General features: G+C 56.6%; 1 protein-coding gene across 3 annotated transcripts; it reads left to right on the top strand.

Annotated features, from left to right (window-relative positions):
• The first annotated feature begins 440 nt into the window (after positions 1-440).
• On the top strand, positions 441-13,119 carry CACNG7 (calcium voltage-gated channel auxiliary subunit gamma 7). Of its 3 annotated transcripts, XM_075915150.1 has the most exons (7): positions 441-724; positions 2,983-3,045; positions 3,914-4,146; positions 4,348-4,434; positions 4,778-4,918; positions 8,494-8,639; positions 9,079-13,119. In XM_075915150.1, the coding sequence occupies exons 3-7, from the start codon at positions 3,951-3,953 to the stop codon at positions 9,334-9,336; spliced, it is 828 nt and encodes a 275-aa protein (XP_075771265.1). In that variant the 5' UTR covers positions 441-724; positions 2,983-3,045; positions 3,914-3,950; the 3' UTR covers positions 9,337-13,119. The 3 variants fall into 3 exon arrangements, with proteins under 3 accessions (XP_075771265.1, XP_075771262.1, XP_075771264.1); XM_075915147.1 differs by lacking the exon at positions 2,983-3,045; XM_075915149.1 differs by lacking the exon at positions 2,983-3,045 and having other exon boundaries at positions 441-734.
• The last annotated feature ends 1,971 nt before the right edge of the window (positions 13,120-15,090 follow it).

Genomic DNA, 15,090 nt, shown 5'->3' with positions numbered 1-15,090 from the left:
CGATCCACCCGGAGCAGCCTCCCCATCCCGCCCTGCAGCGCGTCTGGTTCTCGCTGCCCCCCCGGACCCAGAGCTGGGAAGGGCAGAACCCCCCCTCCGGGTCTTCATCTGCTTCCCCTCCCCCTCCCGCGCTCCCCCCCCCCCCCAGCATCCCCGGGCCCTTCTCCCTCCCCGCAGCATCCCTCGCCGGGCCCCTGTCTCCTTCCTCCCCCCCAGCATCATCTGTCCCTCCCCCCCACCCTGAGCATCCTCGAGCCGTAGCCCTGTCCCCGCCCCCCCCACCGGGCCTCTGTCCCCTTCCCCCACCTTGATCCCTCCGCCAGGCCCCTCTGCCCCCCCCGCCCCTGTTCCCTTCCCCCCCACCCCGAGCAGCATCTGTCCCCTCCCCCAGCTTCCTCGCGCCGGATCCCTGCCCCTGCCCCCCCCACCGGGCCTCTGTCCCCTTCTGCCCCCCCTCCCCCGCTGCTGCATCCCGCCTCCCAGAGCCCGGGGCTCCCCTGCCGCTGCGTCCTCCGCCCGGTCTGTCTCCTTCCCCCTTCCCCGCTGCGCCGCCCGCCCGGCTCCCTGCCGGCTGCTGCGGCTCCTGCCGGACCCCCCGATCCATGGCTCTTCGGGGCCCGCGGAGCCGCTGCCCGGGGGTCTGAGGCCGGGGCGGGAGCGGCGCGGCGGGGGCAGAGGATGTGGGGGCCGCCAGCCGGCCAGCGCCCCCGAGAATAAAGCCAAGGTGAGCGAGGGTATGTACACCCCGTGTGTGTGTGTGTGTGCGCACCGTGTGTGTGTGTGTGTGCGCACCGTGTGTGTGTGTGTGTGCGCACCGTGTGTGTGTGTACACTCCGTGTGTGTGCGCGCACCGTGTGTGTGTACACCCCGTGTGTGTGCGCACCGTGTGTGTGTGTACACTCCGTGTGTGTGTGCGCACCGTGTGTGTGTGTACACGCCGTGTGTGTGCGCGCACCGTGTGTGTGTACACCCCGTGTGTGTGTGCGCACCGTGTGTGTGTGTACACCCCGTGTGTGTGCGCGCACCATGTGTGTGTGTGTACACCCTGTGTGTATGTGCGCACCATGTGTGTGTGTGTGTGTGTACACCGTGTATGTGTACACCTTGTGTGTGTATGTGTACACACCGTGTGAGTGCGTGTGTGTATAGACTGTGTGCGTGTGTGAGAGAAAGGGGGTACACCTTGTGAGAGTATTTGTGTATGTGTGTGTGCCTGTGAGGGGGAGCACACTGAGTGTGAGAGTGTTTTTATGTGTGTGTGAGGGGGTACTTTGGGAGGGATTGAGGATGTAGGTACACTGTGTGTGTATGTACAAATGTACATGGGAGTGTGTGAGAGAGAAAGGGAGAGGGAAAGTGGTGCTGCCACCCCTGTGTGTGTGTGTGTGTGTGTGTGTGTGCTCGCGCGCGCCCCACTGTACTGTGGTGTGGAGTTCTGTCTCCAGTGCTAGCTGGTGACTTTCAGTCTCGGTTGTATTTTCCCAAACCATTTTCCAGCGCGAGGACGGAGTGTGTGTGTGTGTGTGTGTGTGTGTGTGTGTGTGTGTGTGTGTGTGTGTGAGACATTGACTGCTGCGCTAGTGTGTGTGATATTCATTAGTACCCAGTGTGTGTGCACATGCTTTATTGGGAGTCGCTATGTAGAGTACATTGTGGGGTGTGTGCATGTGAGGTGTTGTGCTAGGGTATGTGCCCCAGTGGGTATCTGAGTATTGTTTTGCTGCTATTGTGAACAGTACAGTGTGTGTGTGTGTGTGTGTGTGTGTGTTTCTGCTGCCTCCCTGCTGGAAGGTTTTGGCACTGCTGTGTGTACTCCTGTCGCCCCCTGCTGGAGGGGATGGACCCTGCCATCTGTGTGTGTATGTGAGTGTGTGTGCATGGTCTGTGTGCAGATGCTGTGTAGAGTACATTGCGAACTTTTGCAAATGTGTGGGTGCATACTTGTGTGCAGATGCACACACGTGGTGTTTTGGTTCCCATAGATGGCAAGTTGTGTGTGAGGTTTTGCTGAGCGCCCCTTTGTGTGTGTGTTTCTGAGTCCTGTCTGTGTTGTCAGTGTCTGTGTGATTACCATAGTGCCTCTCTGTGTGTGTGAGGATCATGCCACTGTACACTAATGTGTACGTTGCGTTAGTGTACTTAGTGTGTGCTAGTGGCTGGTATGTGTGTGTTGCACTAATGTCAAGTGCTTCTGAGTGTCAGTTAATACGTGATTCTGAGTGACGCGTGTTTGTGTGTTGCACTAGTGTGTGTGTTGTGTTCACTGGTGGCTGGGGTGGGGTGGGTGGGTATTGGTGTAGTACAGCGGTTCTGAACCTTTTTCGGTCCATGTACCCCTTGGCTTCACGTACCCCTTGGGGGTCCATGGACCCCCGGTTCAGAACCCCTGGTGTAGTATGAGAAGGATGGGGTGGGTGAGCCCGTACAGTGGTTGAGGGAGGCAATGGGGGGCAGGTTATGCCCATATAATAATGGGGGATGGAGAGTGAGCCTGTATGGTTCTGGACAGGGGTATGTGGGGTGTCTTAGGAGAGCTGGCTTGTAATGGAAGGGTGGTTCTGCCAGCTCCTGTGCCTGTCTCCACTGGCTTGTTATGAAGGTCTCTCAGTAGCACTAGTTTGTTATGATGGGGTCTCTGTGGCTGTCCAGGCTGGTTTGTTATTGTAGGGCCTCTCGGGCTCCTGATTTGTTATGGTGGGATTATATTAACAGAGCTTATGCACAGGACGTAAACTCTCATCAAATATTTTTCATTAACTGCAAGGAACCGAGTGGGGGTCAGCAGGGGGTGCTGGGCTGGAGGGGGCAGAGTGGGGGCCCAGCAGGGGGTGCTGGGCTGCAGGGGGCGGGATGGGCCCAGCAGGGGGCGCTGGGCTGCAGGGGGCGGGATGGGCCCAGCAGGGGGCGCTAGGCTGCAGGGGGCAGGAACAAACATGAGAACATAAGAACAGCCAGACTGGGTCAGACCAAACGTCTCTCTAGCCCAGAATCCTGTCTGCCGACAGTGGCCACTGCCAGGTGCCCCAGAGGGAGTGAACCGAACAGGTAAAATGTTACGGGAACAAGTAAATAACTTTTCCTTATTCCCCCAACATGCTGCAAAAACTTCATGGGGTGGGGGGGAGGGGCTTTAAAATACAAGCTGCTACACACAGCTCCGGCTGAACTAAACCCTGCCCGTTGTCAGTGACGCAGGAGTTAGGGGAGGCAGCCCGGCCGCTGGCCTGTGGCACCCTCCCCTGCCCGGGCCAGTTACTGGGGCCAGCGGGCTCACTGGCTACTGCACAGCAGAACGCCATAGACCCACCCCTACGTCCAGCTCTCTGTGTGCTTACTGCCAAGGCTCTCCCCACTGCCCAGGGCCAAAGTAGGGGGCGCTGGGCTGCAGGGAGCAGGGTGGGGTCCCAGCAGGGGGCGCTGGGCTGTAGGGAGCAGGGTGGGGTCCCAGCAGGGGGCGCTGGCTGCAGGGAGCAGGGTGGGGGCCCAGCAGGGAGCGCTGGCTGCAGGGAGCAGGGTGGGGGCCCAGCAGGGGGCGCTGGACTGCAGGGATAAGGGAGGAGGCCCAGCAGGGGGCTCTGGGATGCAGGGTGTGGGGTGGGGGCTCGGCAGGGGGCGCTGGGCTGCAGGGATCAAGGTGGGAGCCCAGCATGGGGCTCTGGGCTATAGGGAGCGGGGTGGGGGGCCAACAGGGAGTAAAATGTGTCCATTAGAACAGATTATCTCGGAGTCAGAATTCCTGGGTTCTGTTTCTGGGCGGGGAGTAGGGTCTAGTGGTTAGACCAGGCCGCCTGGGAAGCAGGACACCTGGGTTCTCTCCCCCACTCTGGGAGAGGCTTGGGGGCGAGTGGGTTAGAGCGGGGGGAGCGGCGCTGGCAGCGGGTCTTGAATGGGTCGCTCTCTCCCCCCACCCCAGGTCCCCGTGCTTCGTGTGGCGCCCCCTGTCCCCTAGGATGAGTAACTGCAGCAGCCGCGCGCTGACGCTGCTCAGTAGCGTGTTCGGGGCGTGCGGGCTGCTTCTGGTGGGCATCGCCGTCAGCACCGACTACTGGCTCTACATGGAGGAGGGCATCGTGTTGCAGCAGAACCAGACCACCGAGATCAAAATGGCTCTGCACGCCGGGCTCTGGAGGGTCTGCTTCTTTGCTGGTATGAGCCGTGCGTTGCGAGCTTCCCCAAGCGGTGCCCCCAGCTGTGTGTGGAGGGGTGGGGTGCAGTGGGAGGGGACTACCTTGTGCTGTGAGCTTCCGCCAGCGGGGGCCTCCTTGCCCATTGGCTCGGGACTGTTTGGTGCTGTGAGCTTCCCCATAGCAGTGCCCTCCAAGTAAGGCTCTCTCTGGTCCCATGCAGGCCGGGAGAAGGGCCGGTGTGTGGCCTCCGAGTATTTCCTGGAGCCCGAGATAAACCTGGTGACGGAAAACACGGAGAACATCTTGAGTAAGTGAGAGGGGCTCGTTCAGCCCTGGGGGGCTTTGAGTCCGAGGGTACGAGCAAGAGGGTGTGCACGGGGAGAAAACGTGTCCGCTCCTACCCACCCCTGGAATATGCGGTGGGAGCTGTTAGCAGCAGGACCTTTTGAGGGAGAGAAGTGTGTAGGGGCCGTGGGGAAGATGGGGGGGGGAGAAGGTGGGTATAAAAGGGGGACATAAAGTGCGGAGGGTCTGGGGGAGGGCAGTTTCTGGGGGAGGGCAACTCTTCGGTGGGGGACAGGGATGGAGGAGGTGGGAGGGGGGCAGCGGGAAGCTGGGAGGTGACCTGATGTCTGGTGTCCCTACCCCAGAGACAGTTCGCACGGCTACCCCATTCCCCATGGTCAGCCTCTTCCTCGTCTTCACGGCCTTCGTCATCAGCAACATCGGCCACATCCGGCCCCAGAGAACCATCCTGGCCTTCGTCTCCGGCATCTTCTTCATCCTCTCGGGTAAGGGGGTCCAGCAGGGGGCGCTCTCTTCAAGCACTTAAGGCTGGCCCCCGTGCCCCAGTGTGGCACTGGAGGGGGGGGGGCTGTCCTGCAGGGAGTGGGGTGGGGGAAGGCTCGGGGGGGGGGGGGGGCGGAGGCTGCGGTTGGGTGTGTGTTTCTCTTTCACTTCCTGTCCCGAAGTTTTGTGCAGTGCATCCGTTAAATAGTGCCTGGAGAGGGGTGTCACGGGGTGTGGGGGTGTCACCGGGCCCCCATCCGCCGCCAGACGTGACTCCAGCCAGCAGGTGGAACAGAAGGTTTATTGCTTCGCAGAGACACAGCGTAGCACCAACTTGTTAATGCAGGAACCAGCAGCAACCTGGGGTGAGGGGAGCCCAGAGCCAGCTCCCTGGGCCCCCTCCCTGCCTCCTAAGCCAGCCAAGACTCATTCACACACTCAGCAACGGGCCCCAGCCCTGAGTTACTAGAGAGCAGCACAGGAGGGATCACGTACACCATCACAAAGCAAACCAATGAGTACAATACCCACTTCATCACAAGGGGGTCCCCACATGAACACTTCCTGCTATCCCACCCCAGAGGCAGCTGCATCTCAGCACCGGCTGTGGAATTCTGCTGTAAACAGCCTCCACGCCCCACCGGAGAAAGACACCAACACAAATCTTAAAGACGTGAGAGATCTTGATTTCCAGCAAGGCCTTCGACATAGTCCCATGTGACATTATAGACTCACAGAACACTAGAACTGGAAGGGACCTTGAGAGGTCGTCGAGTCCAGTCCCCTGTCCTCACGGCAGGACCAAGCGCCAGCTAGATCAGTGTTTCTCAACCTTTTTTTTATAAAGTACCCCTTTTTCAAAAAAAGAAAAAAAAAAAAGAAAAAGTATCCCCAGTATCTACAGTTTTCAGACACACACAATTTTTTCTACCATTGCAATGCATTTGTTTAAACAACTTACTCATCGCCAGGTGGGCAGTTAAATTTTTGGGTGTAAAAAGTACAAAAATAATAAAGTGCTGTGAAACTTCAACCAAAAATGCAGCTTTCTCCAAATTTCAGTCTTCTCTCCAGTACCCCCTAAGGGTACTCGTACCACTGGCTGAGAAACATTGGTCTAGACCCTTAATATCTCCAATGATGGAGATTCCACAACCTCCCCAAGCAATTTATTCCCGTGTTCGTCCACCCTAAGAGGTAGGAATTTTGTTCTAATGTCCAACCTAAACCCCCCTTGCTTTTTGTCCTGTCCTCAGAGAACAATTTACCCTCTCACCTCCTTGTGACACCCTTTTAGGTACCATGTCCCTGCTCTATCTTCTCTTTTCCAAACTGAACAAAAACCCAGTTCTTTCGGTCTTCCCTCCCAGGGCATGTTTTCTAGACCTGTCATCATTTTTGTTGCTCTTCTCTGGACCCTCTCCAATTTTTCCACATCTCTCCTAAAATATGGTGCAGACTAGGAAAAGGTGGATCTTTCTAGATGAATTTACTAGCAGGTAGGAGCACAATTAGTTGGAAGACCAGAAATTCAGCATAGTTGCCTTTGATAACTAGAAGGGGGAATCTAGCGAGCCCTGCTTCCAGTTTTCATTAATGACTCAGATAATGGAGTGGAGAGTGAAACTGACACATGCTCCCATGTCAATAGGGGTTGGAAACCCTTTGAATCATACAATGAGGGTTACAGGGGTCGGAGAGAGACGTCCTCCAGCTTGACAGTATTTCAACATTATTTCGAAATAACTGCCTGTGGCGTAGAGGGGGACTAAATTATTTGGAAATAACGCTAGTTATTTCAAAATAATGTTGCTGGGTAGATGTACTCTTAGACTATGTCTACACTGCAGACTTTTTGTACAAGAAGAGCCGTTCTCGTGCAAAAACTTGCGGCGTGTCTACACTGCACACGCGTTCTTGTGCAAGTACATTTACAGTAAAGCGTCGGAAGGGAGGGTTTCTTGCACAAGAGTTATTACTCTCCCCACGAGAAATAAGCCCTCTTCTGCAAGAGCTCTTGCGCACGAAGGCAGTGTGGACGCCCCCACCAGCTTGGTGATGTACGGATTTGGCACCCTGGGGACATAGGAAAAATAAGGGGGGCATAAAATGTGGGGGGCTCCTCCAGTGGCACAGTGGCTAAGGTACCCACCTGCAGAGCCAAAGGTGGAGGGCTCAAACCCCACTCCCCCGCTGTCTGGGGACAGCCCCCGATCAGCTTGGTGATGGATGCACCTGGCACACTAAGGGGGGGGCCCAAAATGTAGGGCAGTTGGGGGGCTCCTCAAATGGCCATAAGAGCTTTCTTGCACAAGAGAGCATCCGCACTGCCATGGATGCTCTTGTGCAAAAGCACATGGACACACTCTTGTGCAAGACCTCTTGCGCAAAATAGTTCTTGCGCAGGAAGCCTGCAGTGCAGATATCATCTTAGGACGTGTTTACACAGCACCCTAAACTCAAAATAAGATACATATTGCATATCTTATTTCGATTGAATTTCAAAATAGAGTATTTCAAAATTTGGCACGTCTACACAGCGCCAAATTTCGAAATAGCATGCTATTTCAAGACATCCCTTAACCCTCATGGATCAAGGTGAAATAGCGCAAAATAGAACTATCTCGAAATAGCAGGCGTGTTCAAAAGATGGGGGTAGCTATTTCAGGATACTTCCGCTATCCCAAAATAGCCCTGCTGTGTAGACTAAGCCTTAGAGACTAACAAATTCAGAAACTGACAGGATAGACCCGGGGCTGGCAAGGGCTCCCTTACTGTTCAAATGGCTCTTTCACAGGGTCTCTGTCCTGCTCATAGGTCAACCGGCTTGTTCGCTTTTAAATTAACTAGCTCCTCTCCAAACAGGGATTGGAAGGGGCGGGTGGGTGGACTTTAAGACCCCGGGGTGCCCCAAATGTTTGGGTGCCCTGCGTAGCTGTATGTTCTGCATTTCGGTAAGGATGGCTCAGGAGACGTGGTCTGAAATGGACTGGATGAAATTCAATCCAGACCAGGGAAAATCCAGCACCCGAGAAGGAAAAATCCAATGCCTGGCAACAAAATGGGGGAACTAGTTGGCTAAGGGATCATAGGGGAGGGTAGGTTAAAGAGGGTCATAAACTGAAGGAATGACGCAGGTGCCAAAAAAAAAAAAAGCGACTCTTCTTCTCTAGCATGGTAATGGGAGTAACCATCTGAATCCTCAGGAAGGAGGAGGTAGGTTCGATATTAGGAAAATATGTTCCAAAGGCTTTGGAATCAGCTTCCAGGGAGGTTGTGGAATCCCAGTCAGAGGAGGGTCTGAAATCAGGTTGGACAGACCTCTGTCAGCCAGGGTTGGACAGACCTCTGTCAGACGTCATGCCCTTTCCTAGAAGTGGTCGCATCTCAGCGCTGGGCTGTTCCTTTTATAAACAGACCTGCCATGCTCTGCCCCAGAGGTGGTTGCATCTCAGCCTTGGGAAAGGGGGACCCTGTTTATTCAGACCCTCCCCCATGCTCCGCATAGGAAGAAGTCCCAGTGTAAACAGCCCCGACTGCCTCTCAGCAGCTTTCTCATTGGCCCTGATTCTTCCAGGCCTGTCTCTCGTGGTGGGATTAGTTCTCTACATCTCCAGCATCAACGATGAGGTGATGAATCGGCCCAGCGGGTCGGAGCAGTATTTCCACTACCGCTATGGCTGGTCCTTCGCCTTCGCAGCCTCCTCCTTCCTGCTCAAAGAGGTTTGGACCCATCTCCTTGTCCCATGCTATCCCTCGCCCTCCGGACCCTAGAGATTTCTTGCTGACTCTTTTCTACCTCCTGTGATAGTACTTGAAACCCCTTTTCCCTGACCTTGCAGGCTAAACTGACAGAGACTCTCCCTCTGCTAGCAGCAGTACGGTGGCTATGACACATGGAGGAGGGCATTTCTGATCTATCCAGCAGGGGGCAGTGGTGAGAGCTGTTGGGGGAGATTAGGAAGTCTCTGATCTCCATTTAAAAACTGTGGAGTCCTTAAAATAGATGATGTCCATGGGCCCAATTGGGAGGGGGGTAGGGTCTAGTGGTTAGAGCCGAAGGCGGCAGGGCTCCTGGGTTATATCGCCTGCTCGGGGAAGCAATCAGGATGCTGCTGCCCCATTTCCTCCGCCTCCCCACTCACTCTCCCCCCTCATGCAGGGCGCCGGCGTGATGTCTGTGTACCTATTCACCAAGCGCTATGCAGAGGAGGAGATGTACCGCCCCCACCCGGCCTTCTACCGCCCACGCCTGAGCGACTGCTCCGACTACTCGGGCCAGTTCCTGCACCCGGAGGTGTGGCACCGCGGGCGCAGCCCCTCCGACATCTCCAGCGACGTCTCCATCCAGATGACCCAGAACTACCCGCCCGCCATCAAGTACCCTGAGCATATGCATATATCCACCTCGCCCTGCTAAGCCAGTCCCCTCAACCTTCCCCCAAAGACTGCAGTGGGGGCCACCCGCGTGGATCACAGACTGGGTGCTACTGGACTGAAACCCCTCCTTGTCCCCCCCCTTTCTCGCTCTCCCTGCGCCATCCCCGGAGGCCTCCCCCATTTGGCCATTTTGGCGGGATTCCGGAGAGGAAGTCGCTCCATTGGCCATGATTGTAGCCATGGGAGCTTGGTGGATTTGACAGGAAGTCATCCCGTCAGCCATGTCGGTTGCCATGGGAGTTTGGTGGCATTCCCAACAGGAAGTCACCTTGGCGACCATTTTGGTCGCCACCACGGGAACTTGGCAGGACTCCCAACAGGAGGTCATCGTGTTGGCCATTTTGATAGCCATGGGAGCTTGGTGGATTCCTGACAGGAAGTCACCCCATTGGCCATGTTGCTAGCCCTGGGAGCTTGGTGGATTTCTGACAGGAAGTCACCTTGTCGGCCATTTTGGTAGCCATGGGAATGACAGGAATTCACATTGTCAGCCATTTTGGTAGTCATGGGAACTTGGCAGGATTGTGACAGGAAGTTAACTTGCCGGCCAATTTGGTAGCCATGGGCAGGTGGCAGGGCTCCTCCAACAGGAAGTCATCCTGTCAACCTTTTGGTAGCCATCATTGGTCCAGCACCAAATACATTTTTTCTCCCCACAAAGTCCAAGTCCTGATGGGAAGTCCCTTTCTCTCTCCCTGCTCCAGTCCCTTCCCCCCAGAGCCAGACAGGAAGTGGCTCCTCCGCCATCTTTTTTTGCCCCATAATGGCCAACCCCAGACAGAGAGCTGCCCATCCTCCATTCTGGTTCTCATTACACAAGCTCTAGCCATGGAGGCTGAGAGGAAATGGCTGCTAGAGCAATTCCACCCCCGTTCCAGAATGGCCGGCCCAGACAGGAAGTCGCTCGCCAGCCATTTTTCCTGCCGCCATGCCAGCCAATGGCTCCTCCACCATCTTTGTTGTTTTCCAAATGAGCCAGGCGGCAGAGCTGCGGCAGCAAACGGGGACACGCAGGCAGGGGCGGCCCTAGACTAGCTGCCAGCAACTGGCGCCCTAGGCGAACCAAGCAATCGGCGTCCCCACCTCCAAACCCCTCGATGATATTGCACCCCCGTTTGATGTCCCATTTAACTTGGCTCCCTAGGCGACCGCCTAGTTCGCCTATATGGACGGGCTGCCCCTGCACGCAGGCAAATGGCCCAGGCAACTTTTTTTCCTTGGAAGCAACCCAAACCAGAGATGAGTCAAGGGGAGTTGGAAATACAGACTCCAAGGTCCGGCTCAAGCAACCGCGGCTGCTGACTGCTAGCGCCTTCCCTCAGAGACCTGCTCCCCCTTCACTACCAGTTCGCGGCCCTGTCTCTTTGTCCCCCCTCCCCCCCCACTGAAGAAAGTGCAAAGAAGCCCTTTTCTTGGGCCTTTCTTTTCATGACGCATTAGCAAGGCCCTTTGTGAACCCGGCTGCCGCCCCTGGCTCTGCTTGGCTCTTCTTTCCTGTTTGCTTCCTTCCTTCGTTCTTCTTCTCGCTCCGCCTGTTTCTTTTCCATTTGCAGGCTCTTTCCTTCTTTGCTCTGCCCTTTTTCCTTTGATTCCCATGTGAAAGTCCCTGCTCGTTCGGGTTTGTCCTTCCTCTACCCTCTTTCTTTCCTTCAGTCGGTTCCTTTCTCTCTTTTGATTGCCACTTGCACATTTTCTTCTGTTCTTTTTTCCATTCCTTCGATGCCCCATGACTTCCCAATGTGCTGCTTATTTCATTCGTCCTTCCTCTGCGTTCTTTCCCCTCTTCCTTTTCTCCATTCTTTCTTTCCGTGCTTCTTTTCTTTTCATTCGCCAGCTCTTTCCTGCTTCCTTTCGCCGCTGTCTTTTTGTTCCTTCTTTCTTTTGATCGCTTGCCTCCAGTTTTCTTTGCTTCCTGCCTGCCTCTACACACGCTTTCTCTTTTTCCTGCTTCATTTCGCTGCTCTTCTTCTCTGTCGATTTTCGTTAGCTGCCCGTTTTCAGCTTCCCTTTTAGTTTCCTTTTCCGTTCTCCATGCTCTTTTATGCTTTCTCCATTGAATCGTTTCTCTTTCCGCCACCTCCGCATGCAGGGGGTGGTGCTCAGACTGCTTTTCTTTTGCCACAGCGGCTGCGTATGTGGCTGCAGAGGGGGACCCGTCTCCAGCCATGCAGAAAAGAGGAAGGAGCAAATATTGCCAGGGGAGGAGAAAACTGCCAGCGGAGAGAAGGAGGAAAGGGGAGTAGGGGAGGGGGAAATGAGAGAATGAAGGGAAGGTGGCGAGAAGAGGAATGGGGCTGTGGGAGGTGATGGAGGAAAGAAAAGAGACAGGTTATAGATACCTGGGCATTGAGGGATGGGCTGAGGGGGGCACGGGGAGGGATAACTGGCATCACAGCTGAGTTTGGACACCTTCTGCTGCCTGGGCCTGCCAGAGCTCAGGGCTTTTGCTATGACAGTGATGCTGGACTTGGCTGATAGTGTTTGGCCCCTGTCTCATGTAGGTATTTTTGAGAAGGTCATCTGTACCTAGCTCTGTGAGCATCCCCATGGGCTCTGGTGCTGCGAACTTCCCCACAGCAGTGTCCCCATCTAGGGAGACTCTGGCGCTGCAAACTTCCCCATGGCAGTGCCTCCCAGCTAGGGAGAGTCACTCTCTTCATCTGTTGGCATGATGGTGGGTCTATGACACCCTTAGGGTATGTCTACACTGCCAGCCTAGTTCGAACTAGGGTGGCAGTGTAGACATACCCTTAGAGAGGAGCTGTTCTCATGGCATCCAACAGAGGATGGTACATGCTGGATGGGACCCAGCTCTGGGAAGGGAGTGGGGCCTAGTGGTTAAAGTAGGGAGCGGGCTGGGATCCAGGACTTCTGGGTTCTCTCCCTGCTTTGTCAGGGGAGTAGGGTCTAGTGGTTGGAGCAGGGGGGCAGCTTGGGAGCCAGGACTCCTGGGTTCTACCTCCAGCTCTTGGAGGGGAATGATGTCTAGGGGAACAGATGGGGGGGGGGGAGAGTTTGGGTGCCCTCAGGGAGCCGGAGGCACCATCTTTTGCCCTCAACCCCTTACAAGGCCAGAAATTTTCTTCCTCTACCCTTAGGAATCCCAGCTCCTGCTCTTGAATGTTCCCCAGGATCAGAGGACCCATCAGCACTTAGACCTGCCAATTGGGGATGGGGGTGGGGGTGGGGGCTTGAGGAGGGAAGTCATGGCACCCCCATCATTGAGTGTCGGTGGCAAGGGAAGGGTTAAAAGTATAGCACTATAAATGGCCCTTCCCTGGCACAGGGCATGGGGGGGGGGGCAGGGGTAAGGAAATGGTTAACTAGCTAGCTCCATGTTCCCCCCATCAGTGTGTAGGGGGGAGGCGGTGATGGAAGGGTTAACCATAAAGGAGTGGGGGTGGGGGATTGTAGGGTTAATAATAGCACAGCTCCCATCCAGTCGCAATGGGGGATCCTGGCGGTGCAGGAGTTAACCGGCAGATAGTGGGGTGGGGAGGATTCCCCACAGGCCTGGTGCCCCCCGTTGGCGGGACAGGTGGTAACCGGGCTGGTATCTGTGAGCGGGCGTGGGGGGGGGTGTTCTTAGGCTGCGGGGTGGGGATGGGGGGGAATGCACATACTGCACCTGTAACCAAGGAGGGACCCCTTTTTATTGTCATATAGTCTTCTCCCCCCATGCTGGGGGGCCGGGGCCCCCCTTATTTACTCTGTACCATATGTACATAGGACTGAGAGACTGCAATAAACTTTATTTCAAACACGTCCCGTGTCTGGCTGTCCCACGTCCATCCAATTATCTATGCAGCGCCCCCCACACTTCACCCCCCACATTCACCCCTCCCCTCGCTCCATATATCCCTCATGCATCCAACGCCCCAGCCATCCATGGCCCCCTCCCCCGTCTCCAGCCCTCTCCTCCTCCCCCCGCCCCCTCCATCTCTCTCCATCCCTTGCCCCCAGCCACTCTATTTCTCTCCCCCCCCTCCCCTCCGGTTGGGTGTTTTACTGCCCCCAGCCCCTTGCTCCGTGGGACCCATCTGCCCTCCATTGCCACCTCAAGGGGTGTTTCTCCTTTCAGCCCCCAGGATGTGTGATTTGGGGGGGGGGCAGGACCGTCCCACTCAACCTCCCCCTAGTCCCATAGAGATGGGGGGAGGGATGGCCCCAGGAGGTTTTGGCCTCGGGGGAGCTCTGTGGAGGGCGAAGAATGGGTGGGAAGGGGGGGGGATCTATTTAGGCATAGCCGTGACCTGGCACCAGTCACCCCTGTACAAAGCAGCGGCAGCCCAGTATAACCAGTCAGTGGTTGACTGGGCCCGTCCCCCATGTGCAGGGAGCCAAAGGGCTGGGCTCAGGCTCAGCTGGGGCAGAGTGGGGAATTGACTCACACGTCATGGCCAGGCAAGCTCCCTAACCACTAGGCTCGCCTGCCTCCATGCTGTCTGAGAGAAGCAGGCAACTGGGGTGTCCTGGCTTCCACCCCACACCTCGTCCTTCTGGAGACTAGGCCTCCTGGGTTCTCTCCCTGGCTGTGGGAGGGGAGTGGGGGCTAGTGGTTAGAACAGGAGGGGCTGGGAGCCAGGACTCCTGAGTTTTCTGCCTGTCTCTGGGAGGGAAGTGGGGACTAGTGGTTAGGGCTCCATGGGGGCTGGGAGCCAGGACTCCTGGGTTCTCTCCCCAGCTCAGAGAGGGGAGTAGGGTCTAGTGGTTAGGGTGCAATGGTGGGGGTGAGTCCTGGCTGCCACCCAGCTCTGCCCCCTCTCTCTGGGCCTCGCTTTCCCGGTGGAAGTGGGTGGGAGAGGGGCACAAAGGTGCCGGAAGGCTGGCAGCTGAAATGGCGCCAGCGGGCGGAGGCTGGCGATGGTTCAGCCGCCTGGCAGCCGTCCAGTGCAGCAGGGGTTAACGGTCGCTATGGTGACCTGCCAGGCTCTGGTACCTCGAGCTGCAGCGCCCGCAGAGAGACTGGCTATTGGGGGGGGGGGGCGAGAATAGGATGTGTGTGGGGGAGGAGATGGGGGGATTCTGTAAGGAGAATAGGAGAAGTGTGGGGCAGGGAGCTGCAGGGGTTGCTGTGGGGGGGGGGAGGAGCGGAGGAAGAGATTTTGGGGGTGGGGGGAGGGAGGAAGCAAGGAGTGCAGCAGGGAAAAAAAGAGACTGTCTGGGCCACAGAAGGGGGGGTGTCCCTTTAATTGGCTTCCTTCCCCCCACTGGCTGCCACCCCTCCAGCCTTTACCCCCCCTGGAGAATCGGTTCCCACTGCAGGGGGGTTTGGGCATGAGAGAGAGAAACACCCCAGTGAAGGACACGGCCACTAGGGGGCGATAGGCTCTCACACACACACACACACACACACACAGGTGCATGGGGGCTGTTCTGATTCCAGCCAGCAGGGGGCAGCCCACACACTATTATCCCCCCATCACCAGGGAGGGGGGGTTAGCACTGGGGAGTGACATGCACGGAAGGGATGTTAGATCGCATGTAACTGAACAGTCGTGTAACCGCCTGAAATCTTAGTGGGGGTGCACCAGAGGGGGGGCTGACAGCCGTGGGGAAGCGGGTATGTTGGGGGAGGGGGGCGGTGGAGGAGGGGGTGTGGATGTGGAAGATGGGGCTCAGCTTCCCACACTGGAAGAACACCCCCGCCCCTAATAACTGGGGGAGGGGAGAGCCTGGGTATCAGGTCCCAATATCCAGAGCTGAGCCCAGCCAACCCCGGGACCCCTTAATA

This window comes from Pelodiscus sinensis, unplaced genomic scaffold, assembly GCF_049634645.1.
Source record: "Pelodiscus sinensis isolate JC-2024 unplaced genomic scaffold, ASM4963464v1 ctg34, whole genome shotgun sequence".
Lineage (NCBI taxonomy): Eukaryota > Metazoa > Chordata > Testudines > Trionychidae > Pelodiscus > Pelodiscus sinensis.
Note: the sequence above shows the minus strand (reverse complement) of the source record. Positions and strands in the feature narration are given on the sequence as shown.

Excerpts from the sequence above, each read along its gene's own strand:
- CACNG7 (XM_075915147.1), top strand. The coding sequence starts at position 3,951 with ATGAGTAACTGCAGCAGCCGCGCGCTGACGCTGCTCAGTAGCGTGTTC. Across the intron at positions 4,147-4,347 it reads GAGGGTCTGCTTCTTTGCTG|GCCGGGAGAAGGGCCGGTGT; the intron begins GTATGAGCCGTG and ends GGTCCCATGCAG. Across the intron at positions 4,919-8,493 it reads CATCTTCTTCATCCTCTCGG|GCCTGTCTCTCGTGGTGGGA; the intron begins GTAAGGGGGTCC and ends TGATTCTTCCAG.